This window comes from Dendrobates tinctorius, unplaced genomic scaffold, assembly GCF_039654945.1.
Source record: "Dendrobates tinctorius isolate UK_male_01 unplaced genomic scaffold, ASM3965494v1 ptg000013l, whole genome shotgun sequence".
In the NCBI taxonomy this organism is placed as follows: Eukaryota; Metazoa; Chordata; class Amphibia; order Anura; family Dendrobatidae; genus Dendrobates; species Dendrobates tinctorius.
In genome coordinates this window covers 10,188,396-10,208,950 of record NW_027361681.1, presented here as the reverse complement: position 1 = coordinate 10,208,950, position 20,555 = coordinate 10,188,396, and the positions used below count along the sequence as shown (strand labels likewise).

Below are 20,555 nucleotides of genomic sequence, written 5' to 3'. Positions count from 1 at the left end.
ACAGTTAACTGATGCAAAGTTTGTTGAAAGGATAATACTTCTTACAGTCTTCCTCTTCTGAGTAGCAGGCAGCTGTGAGATGCTTGGAAGATGCACACCTAGTATGATCTAGTCAAGAGGAGGAGCTTTACTACTAAGAATTTGCAACACATTTTCACTTTCAGTTTCATACATTGTAAGTAGGGGGGTTGGGGCAGCATGAGGTTAACCAAGTATAAGATTAGATAAGGGCAGTGGAGAACAGTGACACACAAGAAGTAAGAAATGTCTCTATCTCCAGCAGAACTGCTTATCACTGTTGTTCATAGTTTGATAGAACATATATATTTGAGTAACATTTATAAAATTCATATGAAAGTTCAATTATGAAATATTAATACATTTTTTTTAAAGCTGGAGTCGGAGTCGGTACATTTCTACCGACTCCAACCAAAACTAACTCCGACTCCACGACTCCGACTCCACAGCCCTGGTCTACACAGAACCAGGTAGTACGGTCCTTTTTTGGGACAAGAACCACAGGCGAGGCCCAGGCGTTCTGGGATTTTTGTATGACCTTCAGGTGTAGCATCTGCTCTACCTGTTCCCTCATGTGTGCCTTCACCTCTGCTGACACCCGGTATGCAGACTGTCTTACTCTTAACACGCTTGCAGAGTCCATTGGTTTGGGGAATGTAGGCGCTTGCCACAAATTGCTGCACATGTATTTTCTCGCAGAGGCTTTCCATCAGACTGGACATGAATTGGATTCCCTGATCGGATATCATTTCCCTGGGGAAGCGCACACACGAGAAAACAGTCAGTAAAGCATCCGCCACTTTGTCTGCTCAGATGGAGGACAGTGCCACAGCTTCCGGATATCGTGTAGTATAGTCCACCACTGTGAGGATGTACTTTTTGCCAGAGCTGCTAGGAATTGCAAGTGGCCCTATGATATCCACAGCCACTCGCTGGAAAGGCTTATCGATCACTGAATTTGGTTTCAATGGGGATTTTTGTATATCCCCAGACTTTCCAACCCTCTGACAAACTAGGCAGGATCGACAGTAATTGACTATATCTGTCCCCATCTTGGGCCAATAAAAATTATGTGTTAAGCGAGCTTTAAGGCCCCGTCACACACAGCGATCTCGCTAACGAGATCGCTGATTTTGTTATGCCACAGCGATCAGCGACCGGCCCCCCTGCCGGGTATCGCTGATCTTGCAGGATGGTCCTGGGCCGTTTTTCGATCGCCCGTCTCCCGCTGGCCAGCGCGCATCTCTGCGTGTGGCAGCAAGAGATCAGCGACGCTGGTTTCTAATGTAAACATCGGGTATCCAGGAGCCGCGGCTCCTGGATACCCGATGTTTACATTAGAAACCAGCTTTCTCGCTGGTCCTGATCGCTGAAGGGGCTGTCTAACGATGTCTCAGCGATCCCATCCATGTCGGATCGTTGGTGGGATCTCTGGGACATCGTTATGTGTAACGGGGCCTTTAGTCTTTTGTATTCCAAGGTGCCCAGCCAGAGGAATTTCATGAGCAATTCTCAATAATTGTTCCCTAAATGGATAAGGAGCGACCAGTTGCTTTTCACAGTCCCAAGGTTCTGGAGTATCAGTGGGGAGATTATCTACAGTCATGGCCAAAAGTATTGACACCCCTGCAATTCTGTCAGATAATACTCAGTTTCTTCCTGAAAATGATTGCAAACACAAATTCTTTGGTATTATTATCTTCATTTAATTTGTCTTAAATGAAAAAACACAAAAAGAATTGTCCTAAAGCCAAATTGGATATAATTCCACACCAAACATAAAAAAGAGGGTGGACAAAAGTATTGGCACTGTGCGAAAAATCATGTGATGCTTCTCTAATTTGTGTAATTAACAGCACCTGTAACTTACCTGTGGCACCTAACAGGTGTTGGCAATAACTAAATCACACTTGCAGCCAGTTGACATGGATTAAAGTTGACTCAACCTCTGTCCTGTGTCCTTGTGTGTACCACATTGAGCATGGAGAAAAGAAAGAAGACCAAAGAACTGTCTGAGGACTTGAGAAACCAAATTGTGAGGAAGCATGAGCAATCTCAAGGCTACAAGTCCATCTCCAAAGACCTGAATGTTCCTGTGTCTACCGTGCGCAGTGTCATCAAGAAGTTTAAAGCCCATGGCACTGTGGCTAACCTCCCTAGATGTGGCCGGAAAAGAAAAATTGACAAGAGATTTCAACGCAAGATTGTGCGGATGTTGGATAAAGAACCTCCACTAACATCCAAACAAGTTCAAGCTGCCCTGCAGTCCGAGGGTACAACGGTGTCAACCCGTACTATCCGTCGGCATCTGAATGAAAAGGGACTGTATGGTAGGAGACCCAGGAAGACTCCACTTCTTACCCCGAGACATAAAAAAGCCAGGCTGGAGTTTGCCAAAACTTACCTGAAAAAGCCTAAAACATTTTGGAATAATGTTCTTTGGTCAGATGAGACAAAAGTAGAGCTTTTAGGGCAAAAGCATCAACATAGAGTTTACAGGAGAAAAAAGAGGCATTCAAAGAAAAGTACATGGTCCATACAGTCAAACATGGCGGAGGTTCCCTGATGTTTTGGGGTTGCTTTGCTGCCTCTGGCACTGGACTGCTTGACCGTGTGCATGGCATTATGAAGTCAGAAGACTACCAACAAATTTTGCAGCATAATTTAGGGCCCAGTGTGAGAAAGCTGGGTCTACCTCAGAGGTCATGGGTCTTCCAGCAGGACAATAACCCAAAACACACTTCAAAAAGCACTAGAAATTGGTTTGAGAGAAAGCACTGGAGACTTCTAAGGTGGCCAGCAATGAGTCCAGACCTGAATCCCATAGAACACCTGTGGAGAGATCTAAAAATGGCAGTTTGGAGAAGGCACCCTTCAAATATCAGGGACCTGGAGCAGTTTGCCAAAGAAGAATGGTCTAAAATTCCAGCAGAGCATTGTAAGAAACTCATTGATGGTTACCGGAAGCGGTTGGTCGCAGTTATTTTGGCTAAAGGTTGTGCAACCAAGTATTAGGCTGAGGGTGCCAATACTTTTGTCCGGCCCATTTTTGGAGTTTTGTGTGAAATGATCAATGTTTTGCTTTTTGCTTCATTCTCTTTTGTGTTTTTTCATTTAAGACAAATTAAATGAAGATAATAATACCAAAGAATTTGTGTTTGCAATCATTTTCAGGAAGAAACTGAATATTATCTGACAGAATTGCAGGGGTGTCAATACTTTTGGCCATGACTGTATATACAGTCTTCCCTGCTCCCAGTATATTCTCTCTTTGTCAGAAGCAGTAGGGGGTTGATCTGCAAAACATCTGAGGTTCTCCAGACTGACATCTGTCCTCGGGGCCTCCTGGAAGCTCTGACTGTCAGTCTGCAGCCCCAGGACTACTGTGACTGCCAGGCCCTGGTTTGAAGCTAAAGCCCCCGTTACACACTGCGATATCGCTAGCAATATCGCTGTAAAGTCACCGATTTTGTGACGTTGCAGCGATATTGCTAGCGATATCGCTGCATGTGATACTTGCCTCCGACCGGCTCCCCCGCTGGTTATCGCTGATCGCGCGAGAAGCTCCTGGATCATTTCTCGTCGGTCACTTCCTGCGGCGCTTCCTGCTGTGACGACGAGCGACGCGTGGAGGCGGGCGGGAGGACGCAGGATCGCCTCGTCTGACAGGTAAGTAGCGACCCCTGTCCCCAGCGATGTCGCTAGTGAGATCTGCCTATGTTGCAGCTCACTAGCGACCACCTAGAGATGCACCAGCGATCCTGACCGCGTCATATCGCTGGTCGGGATCGCTGGTGCATCGCCAGGTGTAACGGTAACCTAAGTCTTCAGTGTCGGTTATCAGGGACCTTGTTGGGTTTGCCATGTGAGGAGGCTCTGGGGCCACAGTATGGGCCTCCTATTCTGGCAGTTCTATTTGAGCCTCATCCTCTAATCTCTGGGCTGCAGCCTGACTCCAGGTCACAGCTGTCTCATACCTACATTCCTGTGCATTGGTACATTTTCCCTCCTTACACGGGATCTCAGGTGGGTTGCTTTCTTCCACCTTCTCTGTAGCATTTACTTGCAAGGGATGGATATAGTGGGACACCATGCTCCCCAAGTCTGTGCCTAGCAACACATTGTTGGGAATAGCCTCTGATACTCCCACTTCTCTCAGTCCTTTCCCTGCTTCCAAGTCCAGGTACACATGGGCCATGGGCACGGCAGAGCTGACCCCCCCAATCCCGGTTATAGACATAGTCTTTCCTGGTGTGATATCTGCAGAGGTTACCATTGCTGGATGCACCAGAGTCACCTCTGCCCCAGTGTCTCTGAGACCAATGGTGACTTTGTTGCCAACAGTGACAGATTGACAGTTCTCATTGGTCCTCACATCAGAGCCGGCCACAAAGAGGACAGACGGTGGCGACCCAGATAGCTTTGTGGTTGTAGTTGGGTGTTAGTGCTATCTGCCCTGATAGGGACAAACATGTCCCACTTTGTTGCAGGAGAAGCATCAGCGGGTATCGTCCAGATGTTACAGCATAGTGGAGGGGATTTTATGAAATCCCGTCTCCACTATGCGGGCAGGGCCGCATCTGGCGGCCCTGTGTATCCGGACATGCGGCACATTTTTATAGACCGCAGCATGTCTATTTAGCGTCTCTGCAAGATAAATAGCCCAATGGATGGATACGATGCGGTGATTCCGTGTGTGTTCAATGAACACTTCCGGTATCACCGCGTACAAAAGGGGGCAGCGCTTTGGGCGGAGCGGGGTTTCCGCAGCGTCCAAAGCGCCGGCAATCCGGCCCATGGAATCATACCCTTACAATGTTTGTGTGTAAGTAAACGCTTTTTAATGCCCACTCTTCCATAAAGGCCACCTCTATGGAGTGTACGACTTATTGTGGTCGTATGGACAGATACTCCAGTCTCTGCTTGGGAACTCTGCTGATCCTTCAGGGTTACCTTTGGTCTCTGTGCTGCCTCTCTGATTAATACCCTCCTTCCGGGGCTGAGAGTTTTGGTGGGCGGCCCTTTCTTGGCAGGCTTGTTGTGGTACCATGTTCTTTCCATTTAGTGATAATGGATTTGATGGAGCTCCGGGTGATTATCAGAGATGGGGATATTTTTTATAACACAACCCTGACTTGTACTTCTCAACAACGTTGTCCCTGACTTGTTTGTAGATCTCCTTAGTCTTCATGATGTTTGGTTGGTGGTGCCTCTTGCTTAATGGTGATTCAGCCTCTGTGGCCTTTCAGAAAAGGTAAAGTGTGTATATACTGACAGACTTGTGACACTTAGATTGCACACACAGGTGGACGTCCTGTCACTAAGCATGGGACTTATAAAGGGAATTGCTTGTGCCAAAATGTCTAGGGTCTTCATAGTAAAAGGGGTGAATACATATGCACATGCCAATTTTTAGTTATTTAATCTCAAAAAATTAATTTATGCCTATGTTTTCTCTCTTCATCAACTTAGACCATTTAGTGCTGATGCTTTACAGACAAATCGGACTACGAAAATATTTTAACACAGGTTGTAATATAACAACATTGATGTCTTAGACCGGGAATCTCCTCCGCAGTGCAGGGTGATCAGTGATGTCACATACTGATATTTGATCTGTTTTTGTGCAGACCCCAGTAATGGTGCAGCAGTCAGGGAATGTTTAGACCTCTGTGAGAATGATACAGGGATCTCTTGTGTAGCCCCTCGTTACCTGCAGCCTAGATATGTCAAAACTTTACTACTTTTGAACCTTAAGTTGTCATAATTTATTCTTCAGACTATAATTTTCCGCCATAGACAGGCAGCCTCGTATCTGTAAGGATTTTGTGTATTTAGAAAATGACGGAACCGAGAAGTTTGTGAATATAAAGTCAGGAGCAGTGGAATTAAAGCTGTCATCTGATGTGTAAGGCTGACTAGCCAAGAGGAGATGACGAGCGGCCCGGACAAGATGTCCAGCACGATAACGAGTGGAAGAGCCATTCGTCAGAACGCCTGCGAGGTTATCTGATGTCTGCACCAAAATAGAGGCAAAATCCCACCAGAAAAACCCTCAGTCATTCTACACGATCCAGACCTAAAGAGGGCAGGACAAACCAATAGGTTGCAGCCTGGCAACACACAACTTAGGACTAGTAACATCACCGCTGATCTTCAGTGATAGGTGGCATTCTCAGTGATGTCTCCGCTGATCTCTAGTGATGGATAGGCGGCATTCTCACTGATGTCATCGCTGATCTCTAGTGATGGATAGGTGGCATTCTCAGTGATGTCACTGCTGATCTCTAGTGATAGGTGGCATTCTCAGTGATGTCACTGCTGATCTCTAGTGATGGATAGGTGGCATTCTCAGTGATGTCACCACTGATCTTCAGTGATAGGTGGCATTCTCAGTTATGTCACCGCTGATCTCTAGTGATGGATAGGTGGCATTCTCAGTGATGTCACTGCTGATCTCTAGTGATGGATAGGTGGCATTCTCAGTGATGTCACTGCTGATCTCTAGTGATGGATAGGTGGCATTCTCAGTGATGTCACTGCTGATCTCTAGTGATAGGCGGCATTCTCAGTGATGTCACCACTGATCTCTAGTGATGGATAGGCGGCATTCTCAGTGATGTCACCGCTGATCTCTAGTGATGGATAGGCATTCTCAGTGATGTCACTGCTGATCTCTAGTGATGGATAGGCGGCATTCTCAGTGATGTCACCTCTGATCTCTAGTGATAGGCGGCATTCTCAGTGATGTCACCTCTGATCTCTAGTGATAGGCGGCAGTCTCAGTGATGTCACCGCTGATCTCTAGTGATGGATAGGCGGCATTCTCAGTGATGTCACCACTGATCTCTAGTGATGGATAGGCGGCATTCTCAGTGATGTCACCGCTTATCTCTAGTGATGGATAGGCGGCATTCTCCGTGATGTCACCCCTGATCTCTAGTGACGGATAGGCGGTATTCTCAGTGATGTCACTGCTGATCTCTAGTGACGGATAGGCGGCATTCTCAGTGATGTCACCACTGATCTCTAGTGACGGATAGGCGGCATTCTCAGTGATGTCACCACTGATCTCTAGTGATGGATAGGAGGCATTCTCAGTGATGTCACCGCTGATCCCTAGTGATGGATAGGAGGCATTCTCAGTGAGATGGATAAGCGGCATTCTCAGTGATGTCGCCTCTGATCTCTAGTGATGGATAGGCGGCATTCTCCATGATGTCACTGCTGATTGCTAGTGATGGATAGGTGGCATTCTCAGTGATGTAACCGCTGATCTCTAGTGTTGGATAGTAGTTATTATCAGTTATGAAAAATGAGGATGAATGAACTCATGGAGATCAACATCCAACACTGCGGAGACACCATCACATGTTTCTCAACGCAGTGATTCTAGAGCAATGCTCCCATCCCTTATGGGAAATATGCAAAAACATGCAAAAGACAAGCCGCGGAGACACCATCACGTGTTTCTCAACGCAAGCAATGACTAGCCAGGTCTTTCCCTGGAAAGGAACAACCACGGGAAGGGCAGTCTCCAATGAAGGAAACCACCTATGCCAAAACATGGTATCCATCCACAGACAGCTGTTTCGGGGTATTGCCCCTCATCAGTGTGGAGTAGGAAACTGGCTAGTAGGAGCAATGCCTAGTAAAAGACTGTGAAAAATGAGGATGAATGAACTCATGGAGATCAACATCCAACACTGCGGAGACACCATCACATGTTTCTCAACGCAGTAATTCTAGAGCAATGCTCCCATCCCTTATGGGAAATATGCAAAAACATGCAAAACACAAGCCGCGGAGACACCATCACGTGTTTCTCAACGCAAGCAGTGACTAGCCAGGTCTTTCCCCGGGAAGGAACAACCACGGGAAGGGCAGTCTCCAATGAAGGAAACCACCTATGCCAAAACATGGTATCCATCCACAGACAGCTGTTTCGGGGTATTGCCCCTCATCAGTGTGGAGTAGGAAACTGGCTAGTAGGAGCAATACCTAGTGAAAGACTGTGAAAAATGAGGATGAATGAACTCATGGAGATCAACATCCAGCACTGCGGAGACACCATCACATGTTTCTTAACGCAGTGATTCTAGAGAAATGCTCCCATCCCTTATGGGAAATATGCAAAAACATGCAAAAGACAAGCCGCGGAGAAACCATCACGTGTTTCTCAACGCAAGCAATGACTAGCCAGGTCTTTCCTCGGGAAGGAACAACCACGGGAAGGGCAGTCTCCAATGAAGGAAACCACCTATTCCAAAACATGGTATCCATCCACAGACAGCTGTTTCGGGGTATTGCCCCTCATCAGTGTGGAGTAGGAAACTGGCTAGTAGGAGCAATGCCTAGTGAAAGACTGTGAAAAATGAGGATGAATGAACTCATGGAGATCAACATCCAACACTGCGGAGACACCATCACATGTTTCTCAACGCAGTGATTCTAGAGCAATGCTCCCATCCCTTATGGGAAATATGCAAAAACATAAGCCGTGGAGACACCATCACGTGTTTCTCAACGCAAGCAGTGACTAGCCAGGTCTTTCCCCGGGAAGGAACAACCACGGGAAGGGCAGTCTCCAATGAAGGAAACCACCTATGCCAAAACATGGTATCCATCCACAGACAGCTGTTTCGGGGTATTGCCCCTCATCAGTGTGGAGTAGGAAACTGGCTCGTAGGAGCAATGCCTAGTGAAAGACTGTGAAAAATGAGGATGAATGAACTCATGGAGATCAACATCCAACACTGCGGAGACACCATCACATGTTTCTCAACGCAGTGATTCTAGAGCAATGCTCCCATCCCTTATGGGAAATATGCAAAAACATGCAAAAGACAAGCCGCGGAGACACCATCACGTGTTTCTCAACGCAAGCAATGACTAGCCAGGTCTTTCCCCGGGAAGGGCAGTCTCCAATGAAGGAAACCACCTATGCCAAAACATGGTATCCATCCACAGACAGCTGTTTCGGGGTATTGCCCCTCATCAGTGTGGAGTAGGAAACTGGCTAGTAGGAGCAATGCCTAGTAAAAGACTGTGAAAAATGAGGATGAATGAACTCATGGAGATCAACATCCAACACTGCGGAGACACCATCACATGTTTCTCAACGCAGTGATTCTAGAGCACTGCCCCCATCCCTTATGGGAAATATGCAAGAACATGCAAAAGACAAGCCGCGGAGACATCATCACGTGTTTCTCAACGCAAGCTTTGACTAGCCAGGTCTTTCCCCGGGAAGGAACCTGGCTAGTCATTGCTTGCGTTGAGAAACACGTGATGGTGTTTCCGCGGCTTGTGTTTTGCTTATTATCAGTTATGTCACCGCTGATCTCTATTGATGGATAGGTGGCATTCTCAGTGATGTCACTGCTGATCTCTAGTGACTGCAGTACTCGGGGGTGTATCCCATCCGGGCCCGGGGATTTGTCAATTTTAGTGATTTGTAGACGCCGCCGTACTTCCTGCTGGGTTAAGCAGGTGACATTTAATGGAGAATTTTTAACCCTGATCATGTTATCTGTCATGGGATTTTCTTGTGTAAATACTGTTGAAAAAAAGTCATTTAGCATATTGGCTTTTTCCTCATCCTCATCCACCATTTCATCCAGGCTATTTTTAAGGGGGCCAACACTATCATTTTTTAGCTTCTTACTATTTATGTAGTTAAAGAATATTTTGGGATTATTTTTACTTTCTCTGGCAATGAGTCTCTCTGTCTCAATCTTTGCTGTCTTGATTTGCTTTTTACAGAATTTATTTAATCTTCTGTATTTATTTAATGCCTCATCACTACCTACTTGCTTTAATTCTCTAAATGCTTTATTTTTATCTCTTATTGCGCCCCTTACAGCTCTATTTAGCCATAGTGGTTTCCTCCTATTTCTCGCATGTTTATTCCCATACGGTATATATTGTGCACAGGTCCTATTCAGGATGCTAATAAACGTCTCCCATTTTCTTTGTGTATTTTTATGTCTCAGGATATCGTCCCAGTTAATTGCACCAAGATCATCTCTCATCCGGTGGAAATTTGCCTTCCTGAAGTTTAGTGTCCTTGTAACCCCTCTACTATACATCTTATTAAAGGATACATGAAAACTTATTAATTTGTGATCACTATTACCCAAGTGACCCTCAACCCTTACATTTGATATGCGGTCTGGCCTGTTGGTTAATATTAGGTCTAGCATAAGGGATGGGAGCATTGCTCTAGAATCACTGCGTTGAGAAACATGTGATGGTGTCTCCGCAGTGTTGGATGTTGATCTCCATGAGTTCATTCATCCTCATTTTTCACAGTCTTTTACTAGGTATTGCTCCTACTAGCCAGTTTCCTACTCCACACTGATGAGGGGCAATACCCCGAAACAGCTGTCTGTGGATGGATACCATGTTTTGGCATAGGTGGTTTCCTTCATTGGAGACTGCCCTTCCCATGGTTGTTCTTTCCCGGGGAAAGACCTGGCTAGTCATTGCTTGCGTTGAGAAACACGTGATGGTGTCTCCGCGGCTTGTGTTTTGCTTATTATCAGTTATGTCACCGCTGATCTCTATTGATGGATAGTTGGCATTCTCAGTGATGTCACCAGTGATCTCTAGTGATGGATAGGCGGCATTCTCCGTGATGGCAACACTGATCACTAGTGATGGATAGGCGGCATTCTCAGTGATGTCACCGCTGATCTGTAGTGAAGGATAGGAGGCATTCTCAGTGATGTCACTGCTGATCTCTAGTGATGGATAGGCGGCATTCTCAGTGATGTCACTGCTGATCTCTAGTGATGGATAGGCGGCATTCTCAGTGATGTCAATGCTGATCTCTAGTGATGGATAGGCGGCATTCTCAGTGATGTCACCGCTGATCTGTAGTGATGGATAGGCGGCATTCTCAGTGATGTCACTGCTGATCTCTAGTGATGGATAGGAGGCATTCTCAGTGATGTCACTGCTGATCTCTAGTGATGGATAGGCGGCATTCTCAGTGATGTCACCACTGATCTCTAGTGATGGATAGGCGGCATTCTCTGTGATGTCAATGCTGATCTCTAGTGATGGATAGGCGGCATTCTCAGTGATGTCACCACTGATCTCTAGTGATGGATAGGCAGCATTCTCAGTGATGTCACTGCTGATCTCTAGTGATAGGTGGCATTCGCAGTGATGTCACCGCTGATCTCTAGTGATGGATAGGCGGCATTCTCAGTGATGTCACCACTGATCTCTAGTGATGGATAGGCGGCATTCTCAGTGATGTCACCGCTGATCTCTAGTGATGGATAGGAGGCATTCTCAGTGATGTCACCACTGATCTCTAGTGATGGATAGGCGGCATTCTCAGTGATTTCACCGCTGAGCTCTAGTGATGGATAGGCGGCATTCTCAGTGATGTCACCGCTGATTTGTAATGATGGATAGGAGGCATTCTCAGTGATGTCACCACTGATCTCTAGTGATGGATAGGAGGCATTCTCAGTGATGTCACCACTGATCTCTAGTGATGGATAGGAGGCATTCTCAGTGATGTCACTGCTGATCTCTAGTGATGGATAGGCGGCATTCTCTGTGATGTCACCGCTGATCTCTAGTGATGGATAGGCGGCATTCTCAGTGATGTCACTGCTGATTTCTAGTGATAGGTGGCATTCTATGTGATGTCACCGCTGATCTCTAGTGATGAATAGGTGGCATTCTCAGTGATGTCACTGCTGATCTCTAGTGATGGATAGGCGGCATTCTCTGTGATGTCACCGGTGATCTCTAATGATGAATAGGTGGCATTCTCAGTGATGTTACCGCTGATCTCTAGTGATGGATAGGCGGCATTCTCTGTGATGTCACCGCTGATTTCTAGTGATGGATAGGCGGCATTCTCAGTGATGTCACCGCTGATCTCTAGTGATGGATAGGCGGCATTCTCTGTGATGTCACCGCTGATCTCTAATGATGAATAGGTGGCATTCTCAGTGATGTCACCGCTGATCTCTAGTGATGGATAGGCAGCATTCTCTGTGATGTCACCGCTGATCTCTAGTGATGGATAGGCGGCATTTTCAGTGATGTCACCACTTATCTCTAATGACAGTAAAAACTGACGGCACATCTAGAACTAGTCTGAATAGGTGCATACCAAAAAACAGCTTACATATCAAATAAGGAAATGGTTGCACTCAATTGCATCAAGGCATATCAAGTATGAAATATGTGAAATACGAATAGCATAATGGCAAAAATATGAGATACTTAGCACAAAATTTGGCCAAAAGATGTGAGCCCATTCATCAATGTCAAGGTGTTCTCATTGAACGGGTCCCTATACTAACTGCATTAATCTGCTGATCTCTAGTGATGGATAGGTGGCATTCTCATTTATGGTAGATAAAAAGCTAGGAGACAGAAAGCGCAATGGAGTCTTATCCAATAGTACAGAGGAATAGAAAAAGTGAGACCACTCACCTAATGTGGTTGCAAACTAGCAACTTGAGATGAGTATGTGTTACAGCTGCTGCAGGACACCTTTCAAATATAGACACAGAAAATGAGCAAAATGGAGGTGTCATTCAATGCGCTGCTGATGAAAGCTCGATTGCAGAATAAAATAAAAGGAGTTTAATTAAACAGGTTTTACAGATCAAAGAGTTTCAAGGTTCTGCATGACCTCTTTATCAGGGAAAAAAAAACCTAACTCCCCTCGAGCTTTTATCAGCACTGCATTTTGCTCATTCTCAGTGATGTCACTGCTGATATTTGGTGATGGATAGGCGGTGATCTGTGTATGTGGCAGCAGGGATCTTGGCAGTGACAAGAATCTGTGTGTATATAGGAGCAGGAATCGCGGTAGTGATGGGGATCTTTGTGTTTGGCGGCAAGGATTTCAGTAGTGACAAGGATCTGTGTGTATGGGGATATGGATCTCGGTAGTGACAAGGATCTGTGTGTATGGCGGCAGGGATCTCGGTAGTGACAAGCATGTGTGTTTATGGCAGCAGGGATCTCTGTAGTGATGGGGATCTGTGGGGGGCAGGGATCTCAGTAATGACGAGGATCTGTGTTTATGGCAGCAGGGATCTCTGTGGTTCGAGAATAGAGAAGGTGTGCACTCAGCAGGGTGGGTTGGTGTCGATTGAACAGGACTTAATCTACCATTTGCAATCACCTATGAGTGCGTCTGTTTTTCCTACTGTTACGTGGGATCTCTGTCGTGACTGGGATCTGTGTGTATGGTGGCAGCAGGGATCTCAGTAGTGATGGGGATCTGTGCGTATGGCAGCTGGGATCTCGGTAGTGATGGGGATCTGTGTGTATGGCAGCAGGGATCTCGGTAGTGATGAGGATCTGTGTGTATGGCAGCAGGGATCTCAGTAGTGATGGGGATCTCTGTGTATGGCAGCAGGGATCTCGGTAGTGATGGGGATCTGTGTGTATGGCGGCAGCGATCTCAGTAGTGATGGGGATCTGTGTGTATGGCGCCATGGATCTCGGTAGTGATGGGGATCTGTGTGTATGGCAGCAGCGATCTCAGTAGTGATGGGGATCTGTGTGTATGGTGGCAGAGATTTCGGTTATGACCGTAATTTTTGTTTCTGACCTTCAACATTGTGATTTTCTTCTCATTTATTCCCGTCTCTCCTCTCCAGGATTTCCTCACAGATCTGATGATGTCAGAGGTGGACAGGTGTGGAGATAATGAACACCTTATCTTTCGGGAGAACACGCTGGCCACAAAGGCTATTGAGGAGTACCTGAAGCTGGTGGGACAGAAGTATCTGCAGGATGCACTGGGTAATTTCATGGTAGAGGATAGGATGTGGTTACTGCTCCTGAAAGGTTTCACATACTGAGATTTATATTCCTCCACCGCTTATTAGTCCATGCTGAGGCCTTGATGATCACTGACTCTGAACCTGTCTTCCATCTGTACATTGTATAAGTAGTCCAGCACGGGAGGGTGCTGCACTCACCTTTTACTTTTCATTACTTGTTGAATCTCATACTTATATTAGGCTATGTAATTCCAATAGTTGTAAGTTGTGTAGAACGGTCTTGCTGTGGCATCTGTCGGAGCCCGGCGGCTGCTGTGAAATCATCACTCGCTGCCCGGCGGCTGCTTTGACATCATCACTCGGTGTTCGGTGGCTGCTGTGACATCGCTCGGTGCCCTGCAGCTGTTGGTTTCCACTTTTGCTGTAGAGAGATCGGGGATTGTTCTCTGCCTCATGACTGTTGTGTTTCCCTGCAGGAGAGTTCATCAAGGCTTTGTACGAATCTGACGAGAACTGCGAGGTGGACCCTAACAAGTGTTCAGCGTCCGACCTCCCGGAGCACCAAGGGAACCTGAAGATGTGCTGTGAGCTGGCGTTTTGCAAGATCATCAACTCCTACTGGTGTGTGAGGTCTGCTGAGTGTGCAGCGGTGGGGGTCTGAGTAGAGGTCTTTGCTTGTGTGCAGAGATCATGGTTGTCTTCCTTGTGTCAGCGCTGTCTGTCATGTGCACAGGGGGTCTGCCGTGAGCAGGTTCAGGGCTATCTGCTGTAGGTGTTTGCACCCACAGAGTGGTCAGTTGTCTTCCATATGTGTGTGGGGTCAGGCCTATCTGCTGTGGGTGTTTTCCATATGTGTGCAAGGGACCACTGCATGGACTGGGGCTATCATGTCACAGGATTGATGGCATGATGCCTGCAGCTCTGAATGTGACTGGAGGATATGAGTGGGTTTGTTGCGCAGTGGGAAGAGCCTGACAATGCCGGTGATTCTTGTGCTTGCAGCGTGTTTCCCCGGGAGCTGAAGGAAGTGTTTGCGTCCTGGAGACAGGAGTGTAACAGTCGAGGGCGTCCGGACATCAGCGAAAGACTGATCAGCGCCTCTCTGTTCCTGCGCTTTCTCTGTCCAGCCATCATGTCTCCATCACTATTTAACCTTCTTCAGGAGTATCCGGATGACCGCACCGCTCGCACTTTAACCTTGATTGCCAAAGTCACACAAAACCTCGCCAACTTCGCAAAGTAAGATGGGAAGGGGAGGCTAACAACCAGCAGAGAAATCTGTGCTGTTCACTGTGTATTACACAACTGGATACCAGTAGTGATGAGCGGACAACAAAGAAAAGTAGTGTGTAAAAGGCAAGGATCACCATTTAAATGTACAAGATTAGCAAAATTTATCTTTATTAAGCAATCAAAACAAAAAATGGCTTAAAAACAATTAAAAAAAAGGAAAGAGGTTTACAGATAGACAACAACATGGAGGGCCATATAAGTGCCCACCAGTCACCTCCACTTATACAGCCTTAAGGCCCCATCACACACAGCGAGATCGCTAGCGAGATCGATGATTTTGTGATGCAATAGCGATCTCGACAGCGATCTCGCTGTGTGTGGCACGCATCAGCGACCGCCCCCCCCTGCCGGGTATCATTGATCGTGCACAAATGTCCTGGGCTGTTTTTTGATCGTTAGTCTCACGCTGGCCAGCATGCATCGCTGCGTGTGGCAGTGGGAGAGCAACGATCAGCGAGCTGCCAGCGCTGTAAGCAGACGCTGGGAGCTGGTATCGAAGATAAATATCGGGTAGCTAAGCACGGCGCTTAGTTACCTGCTGTGTACCTTGGATACCTGCATGCTGGCACTGGGAGCTGGTATCCAAGGTAAATATCGGGTAACTAAGTGATGCTCGCGCTTAGTTACCTGATATTTACCTTAGATACCAGCGTCCTTGCTGGTCCTGATCGCTCCAGCTTGTTGTCTATCTGTAAACCTCTTTAAACAATTTCTTGTTTTGCTTGCTTAATAAAGATAAATTTTGCTAATCTTGTATATTTAATGGTAATCCTTGCCTTTTACAACACGCTACTTTTCTTTGCTGTCTGTTAGCGTTTGGTTAGTGATCCCATTTATCTATATTTACAGTAGTGCCTCAGTCCTTCTTTCTACAGTAGTAATGAGCGAACGTGCTCGGATAAGGTGCTATCTGAACATGCTCAGGTGCTAGCAGAGTGAATTTGGCGTGCTCGAAAAATATGTTTGAGTCCCTGCGGCTGCGTCTCTTCCGACTGTACTTGAGCTACAACACATGCAGGGATTACCTGTTTGTTAGGCTATCCTTACATGTGTTGTGGCTGTTAAACAGCTGCGAGACATGGAGGCACAGGAACTCGAACATATTTTTCGAGAATGCAGAAGTCACTTGGTTAGCACCTGAGAGTGCTCGGATAACACCATTTCCAAGCACGTTCCCTCATCACTACATATCAGTGTAAAGGAGCATTCTGCACGCTCCACCAAGGGGAAAATGACGGTCTCCTGTAGGAATAAATTCTTGGACTTTAAGTGCGCTGCCAGACAGATTCCATAACCACACAAGGTTAAAAAAGTTAACCCTTTAATCCCTACGCGTTTCGAAGCATAACGCTTCTTCAGGGTGTCAACCCCTGAAGAAGAAGCGTTATGCTTCGAAACGCGTAGGGATTAAAGGGTTAACTTTTTTAACCTTGTGTGGTTATGGAATCTGTCTGGCAGCGCACTTAAAGTCCAAGAATTTATTCCTTATTGAACTGTGGTGCGGTTCCGCTGTGGACCGTTGGACGTGCAGCAGGCTGACATACTATGCAGGCTTTACTTTCTCTTTGAGAAGGTGCGTATAATACTTTTAGTATTTGTACATTTTACCCGGATAAGACCCTATTGCGCTCTTGTTTCAACCTTTTAGTGAATACGGTCTCCTGTAGGAGGCACAGACGACAAGTGCAGCATTACACTGAATGTGGCCACTAGGGGCGCACTGATACAGTGGAAGACAGAACACTACAGAGGCCAAAGATAGTTTGAGGATCCAAGATCACTTGGGCAGAGCGTAAGGCTATGTGCCCACGTTAGCGTTTTTAAACGCTCAGAAAACCGGACTTCTTCCCAGAAACCGCACGTTTTATTTCCATTTTTTTTTTGCGCGATTTTGGCACAAAAAACGTGTGTTTTTGATGCGTTTTTTTCCCGCACGGTTTCTGGGAACATTGGAAATAGCTAAAAACACGGACCTCTGCGGAAAATAATGAGCATGCTGCGTTTTTAGCCGCTAAGCGTTTTCTGAGCGGTTAAAAACGCATGCATTGGCACAAAAAGCCAAAAATGCATTAAATTGAATGGGAAGCTTCTTTTACGCGTTTCTGAAGCGTCTGATCTGGCACAAACGCTGCGGAAACACTTAAAAAACGCAATGTGGGCACACAGCCTAAGGCTGCCATTCTCACTGGTCCCCCCATGTGGGGTCAAAGAGATGACGCAGGCCCATCAGCTGGGCTTAGAACTTGGGGCACTGACAATAGTGCACTCAAACCATGTAACGTGTGAAGTAGATGGATAGATTATGTGTGTGTGTTTTCTCTTTCTATATTTTTCTCAGGTTCCTTTTAGAGGATAGAGGCATATCCAGGGTAGAGTATAGAAGTCCATGACATATCAGGTTCTCTAGTTGGGGGATAGGAGCGTGTGCAAGGTGGGGTATAGAGGTCCCTGATGCAGTACAGACCAAAAGTTTGGAAACACCTCATTCAAAAAGTTTTCTTTATTTTCATGACTGAAAATTGTACTTTCACTCTGAAGGCATCAAAACTATGACATAACACATGTAGAATTATATAATTAACAAAAAAGTGTGAAACAACTGAAAATACTGTGTGTCTTTTATTCTAGGTTCTTCAAAGTAGCCACCTTTTGCTTTGATTACTACTTTGCACACTCTTGGCATTCTCTTGATGAGCTTCAAGAGGTAGTCACCGGAAATGGTTTTCACTTCACAGGTGTGCCCTCTCAGGTTTAATAAGTGGGATTTCTTGCCTTATAAATGGGGTTGGGACCATCAGTTGTGTTGTGCAGAAGTCTGGTGGATACACAGCTGATAGTCCTACTGAATAGACTGTTAGAATTTGTATTATGGCAAGAAAAAGCAGCTAAGTAAAGAAAAACGAGTGGCCATCATTACTTGAAGAAATGAAGGTCAGTCAGTCCGAAAAATTGGGAAAACTTTGAAAGTGTCCCCAAGTGCAGTGGCAAAAACCATCAAGCGCTACAAAGAAACTGGCTCACATGAGGACCGCCCCAGGAAAGGAAGACTAAGAGTCACCTCTGCTGCGGAGGATAAGTTCATCCGAGTCACCAGCCTCAGAAATCGCAGGTTATCAGCAGCTCAGATTAGAGAGCAGGTCAATGCCACACAGAGTTCTAGCAGCAAACACATCTCTACAACAACTTTTAAGAGGAGAGTTTGTGCAGCAGGCCTTCATGGTAAAATAGCTGCTAGGAAACCACTGCTAAGGACAGGCAACAAGCAGAAGAGACTTGTTTGGGCTAAAGAACACAAGGAATGGACATTAGACCAGTGGAAATCTGTGCTTTGGTCTGATGAGTCCACATTTGAGATCTTTGGTTCCAACCACCGTGTCTTTGTGCGATGCAGAAAAGGTGAACGGATGGACTCTACATGCCTGGTTCCCACCGTGAATCATGGAGGAGGAGATGTGATGGTGAGGGGGTGCTTTGCTGGTGACACTGTTGGGGATTTATTCAAAATTGAAGGCATACTGAACCAGCATGGCTACCACAGCATCTTGCAGCGGCATGCTATTCCATCCAGTTTGCGTTTAGTTGGACCATCATTTATGTTTCAACAGGACAATGACCACAAACATATCTCCAGGCTGTGTAAGGGCTATTTCACCAAGGAGAGTGATGGGGTGCTATGCCAGATGACCTGGCCTCTACAGTCACCAGACCTGAACCCAATCGAGATGGTTTGGGGTGAGCTGGACCGCAGAGTGAAGGCAAAAGGGCAAACAAGTGCTAAGCATCTCTGGGAACTCCTTCAAGACTGTTGGAAGACCATTTCCAGTGACTACCTCTTGAAGCGCATCAAGAGAATGCCAAGAGTGTGCAAAGCAGTAATCAAAGCAAAAGGTGGCTACTTGAACCTAGAATATAACACATATTTTCAGTTGTTTCACACTTTTTTGTTAATTATATAATTCCACATGTGTTAATTCATAGTTTTGATGCCTTCAGAGTGAATCTACAATTTTCATAGTCATGAAAATAAAGAAAACTCTCTGAATGAGAAGGTGTGTCCAAACTTTTGGTCTGTACTGTATATCAGGCTCCTCTTAGTCTGGGGATAGGAACATGTCCAGGGTGGGGTATAGAAGTCCATGACATATCGGTCTCCTCTTAATCTGTGGCAGGCACTGACATATTCCGCTGCATTTTCTTCTTCCCCCAGTGTTATCGGCAGTTTCTCCTCCTCCATGGAGGTGAAGTCTGGGAGGAGATCAGACAGTCTCTTGAAGTGGGTGTCCCTCACTGCGAAGTATTTGGGGCACCTCAGCAGGACGTGGGCCTCATCTTCCATGGCCTCCTGGGGGCACTGGTGGCAGAGTCTGCTCTCTCGGGGCTTGTAGTTCTGTCAGTGCCACCCGGATTCGATGAGTAAAAAAATCAAAAAAGAGGAAAAATACCAATGCATAAGAATAGAGTATACCTTAATATAGAAAAATATGTAACAATCATTTTATTCAGTTGTTAGACCACAACAAGACACATACATGATAAAACACCATTATAAACTACGATAACAATAACACATCACCCGAGGTCCCGTGCTTATAACAGATGGTACACTAAACCTGATCCTGAATAACACAGATGTGTGTAAAATATGATACACCAAAAAACATGAGACCATACATATGCTCCAATAAATAGAACCTGTACTCACACATTAACAACCAAAAGTAGGCGTCCCCAAGATTGGAAAAGTGGCAAAAGGGGGTAAACAAATAACCCTATAAAGCCTAGCTAAGTAGCTACTAGAGGAAAGAGGGGGGTGAAACAATAGGGTATAACAATAGGCCACAAATAAAAAGTATAAATATTTTTTGGCTAATAGCCTAGTATGAAGTAGCATCCAAACATATTGGAATGTGTATAAGTATAGGCTGAGGGCATCAGAAGATACCGCAGGAGCAGTCAGGTAAGGTTGTCAGGGGGTAGTCATGATAGGAAGGCAAGGTCCTGAAACAGTAGGCATGTGGGAGACCCCACGCGTATCGCTGCTGCCGCAGCTTCATCAGGGGAAGTGTGTCAGAGTAAATGAGGTCCATTGTTAAATACGGAGAATCCCCGGCCGCAATTGCTTATCGGTGTGTGGGAGGAAATGAAGGCGTCAGCTGGCAGCAGCGTCACAGCCAAGTTGGAACATGTGCAAAGGCGCTGTATGCAGACGGCGACAAGTGAGATCCTTACACACAAGTGCCTGTAAGCGTGTAGAAGGAAGTGAAGTAGGTCAGCTGATTACATCGTCACAGCTGAACGGGCGCATGCGCAGAAGCGGCAGATGCATACAGGCAATAGCACCGCAAGTCAGCATCAGCTCAATCAGCTGATACTGATATAGTCAGTAAACACCGCGACTGCAACAAGAGCACTGGTATCAATACAGGGAGCGAAGACTCAACATGTAAATATCAGTGGAAATAATATGAT

General features: G+C 46.1%; 1 protein-coding gene across 8 annotated transcripts in view; it reads left to right on the top strand.

Moving 5' to 3' along the window:
• DAB2IP (DAB2 interacting protein) overlaps nucleotides 1-20,555 on the top strand; it is a 300,678-nt gene that overhangs the window by 257,760 nt on the left and 22,363 nt on the right. For all 8 annotated transcript variants that reach the window (XM_073558794.1, XM_073558777.1, XM_073558770.1 and 5 more), the window contains 3 exons: nucleotides 13,668-13,812; nucleotides 14,270-14,414; nucleotides 14,796-15,032. In XM_073558794.1, coding sequence (XP_073414895.1) covers nucleotides 13,668-13,812; nucleotides 14,270-14,414; nucleotides 14,796-15,032 — 527 coding nt within the window. The remainder of the gene's footprint in view (nucleotides 1-13,667; nucleotides 13,813-14,269; nucleotides 14,415-14,795; nucleotides 15,033-20,555) is intronic.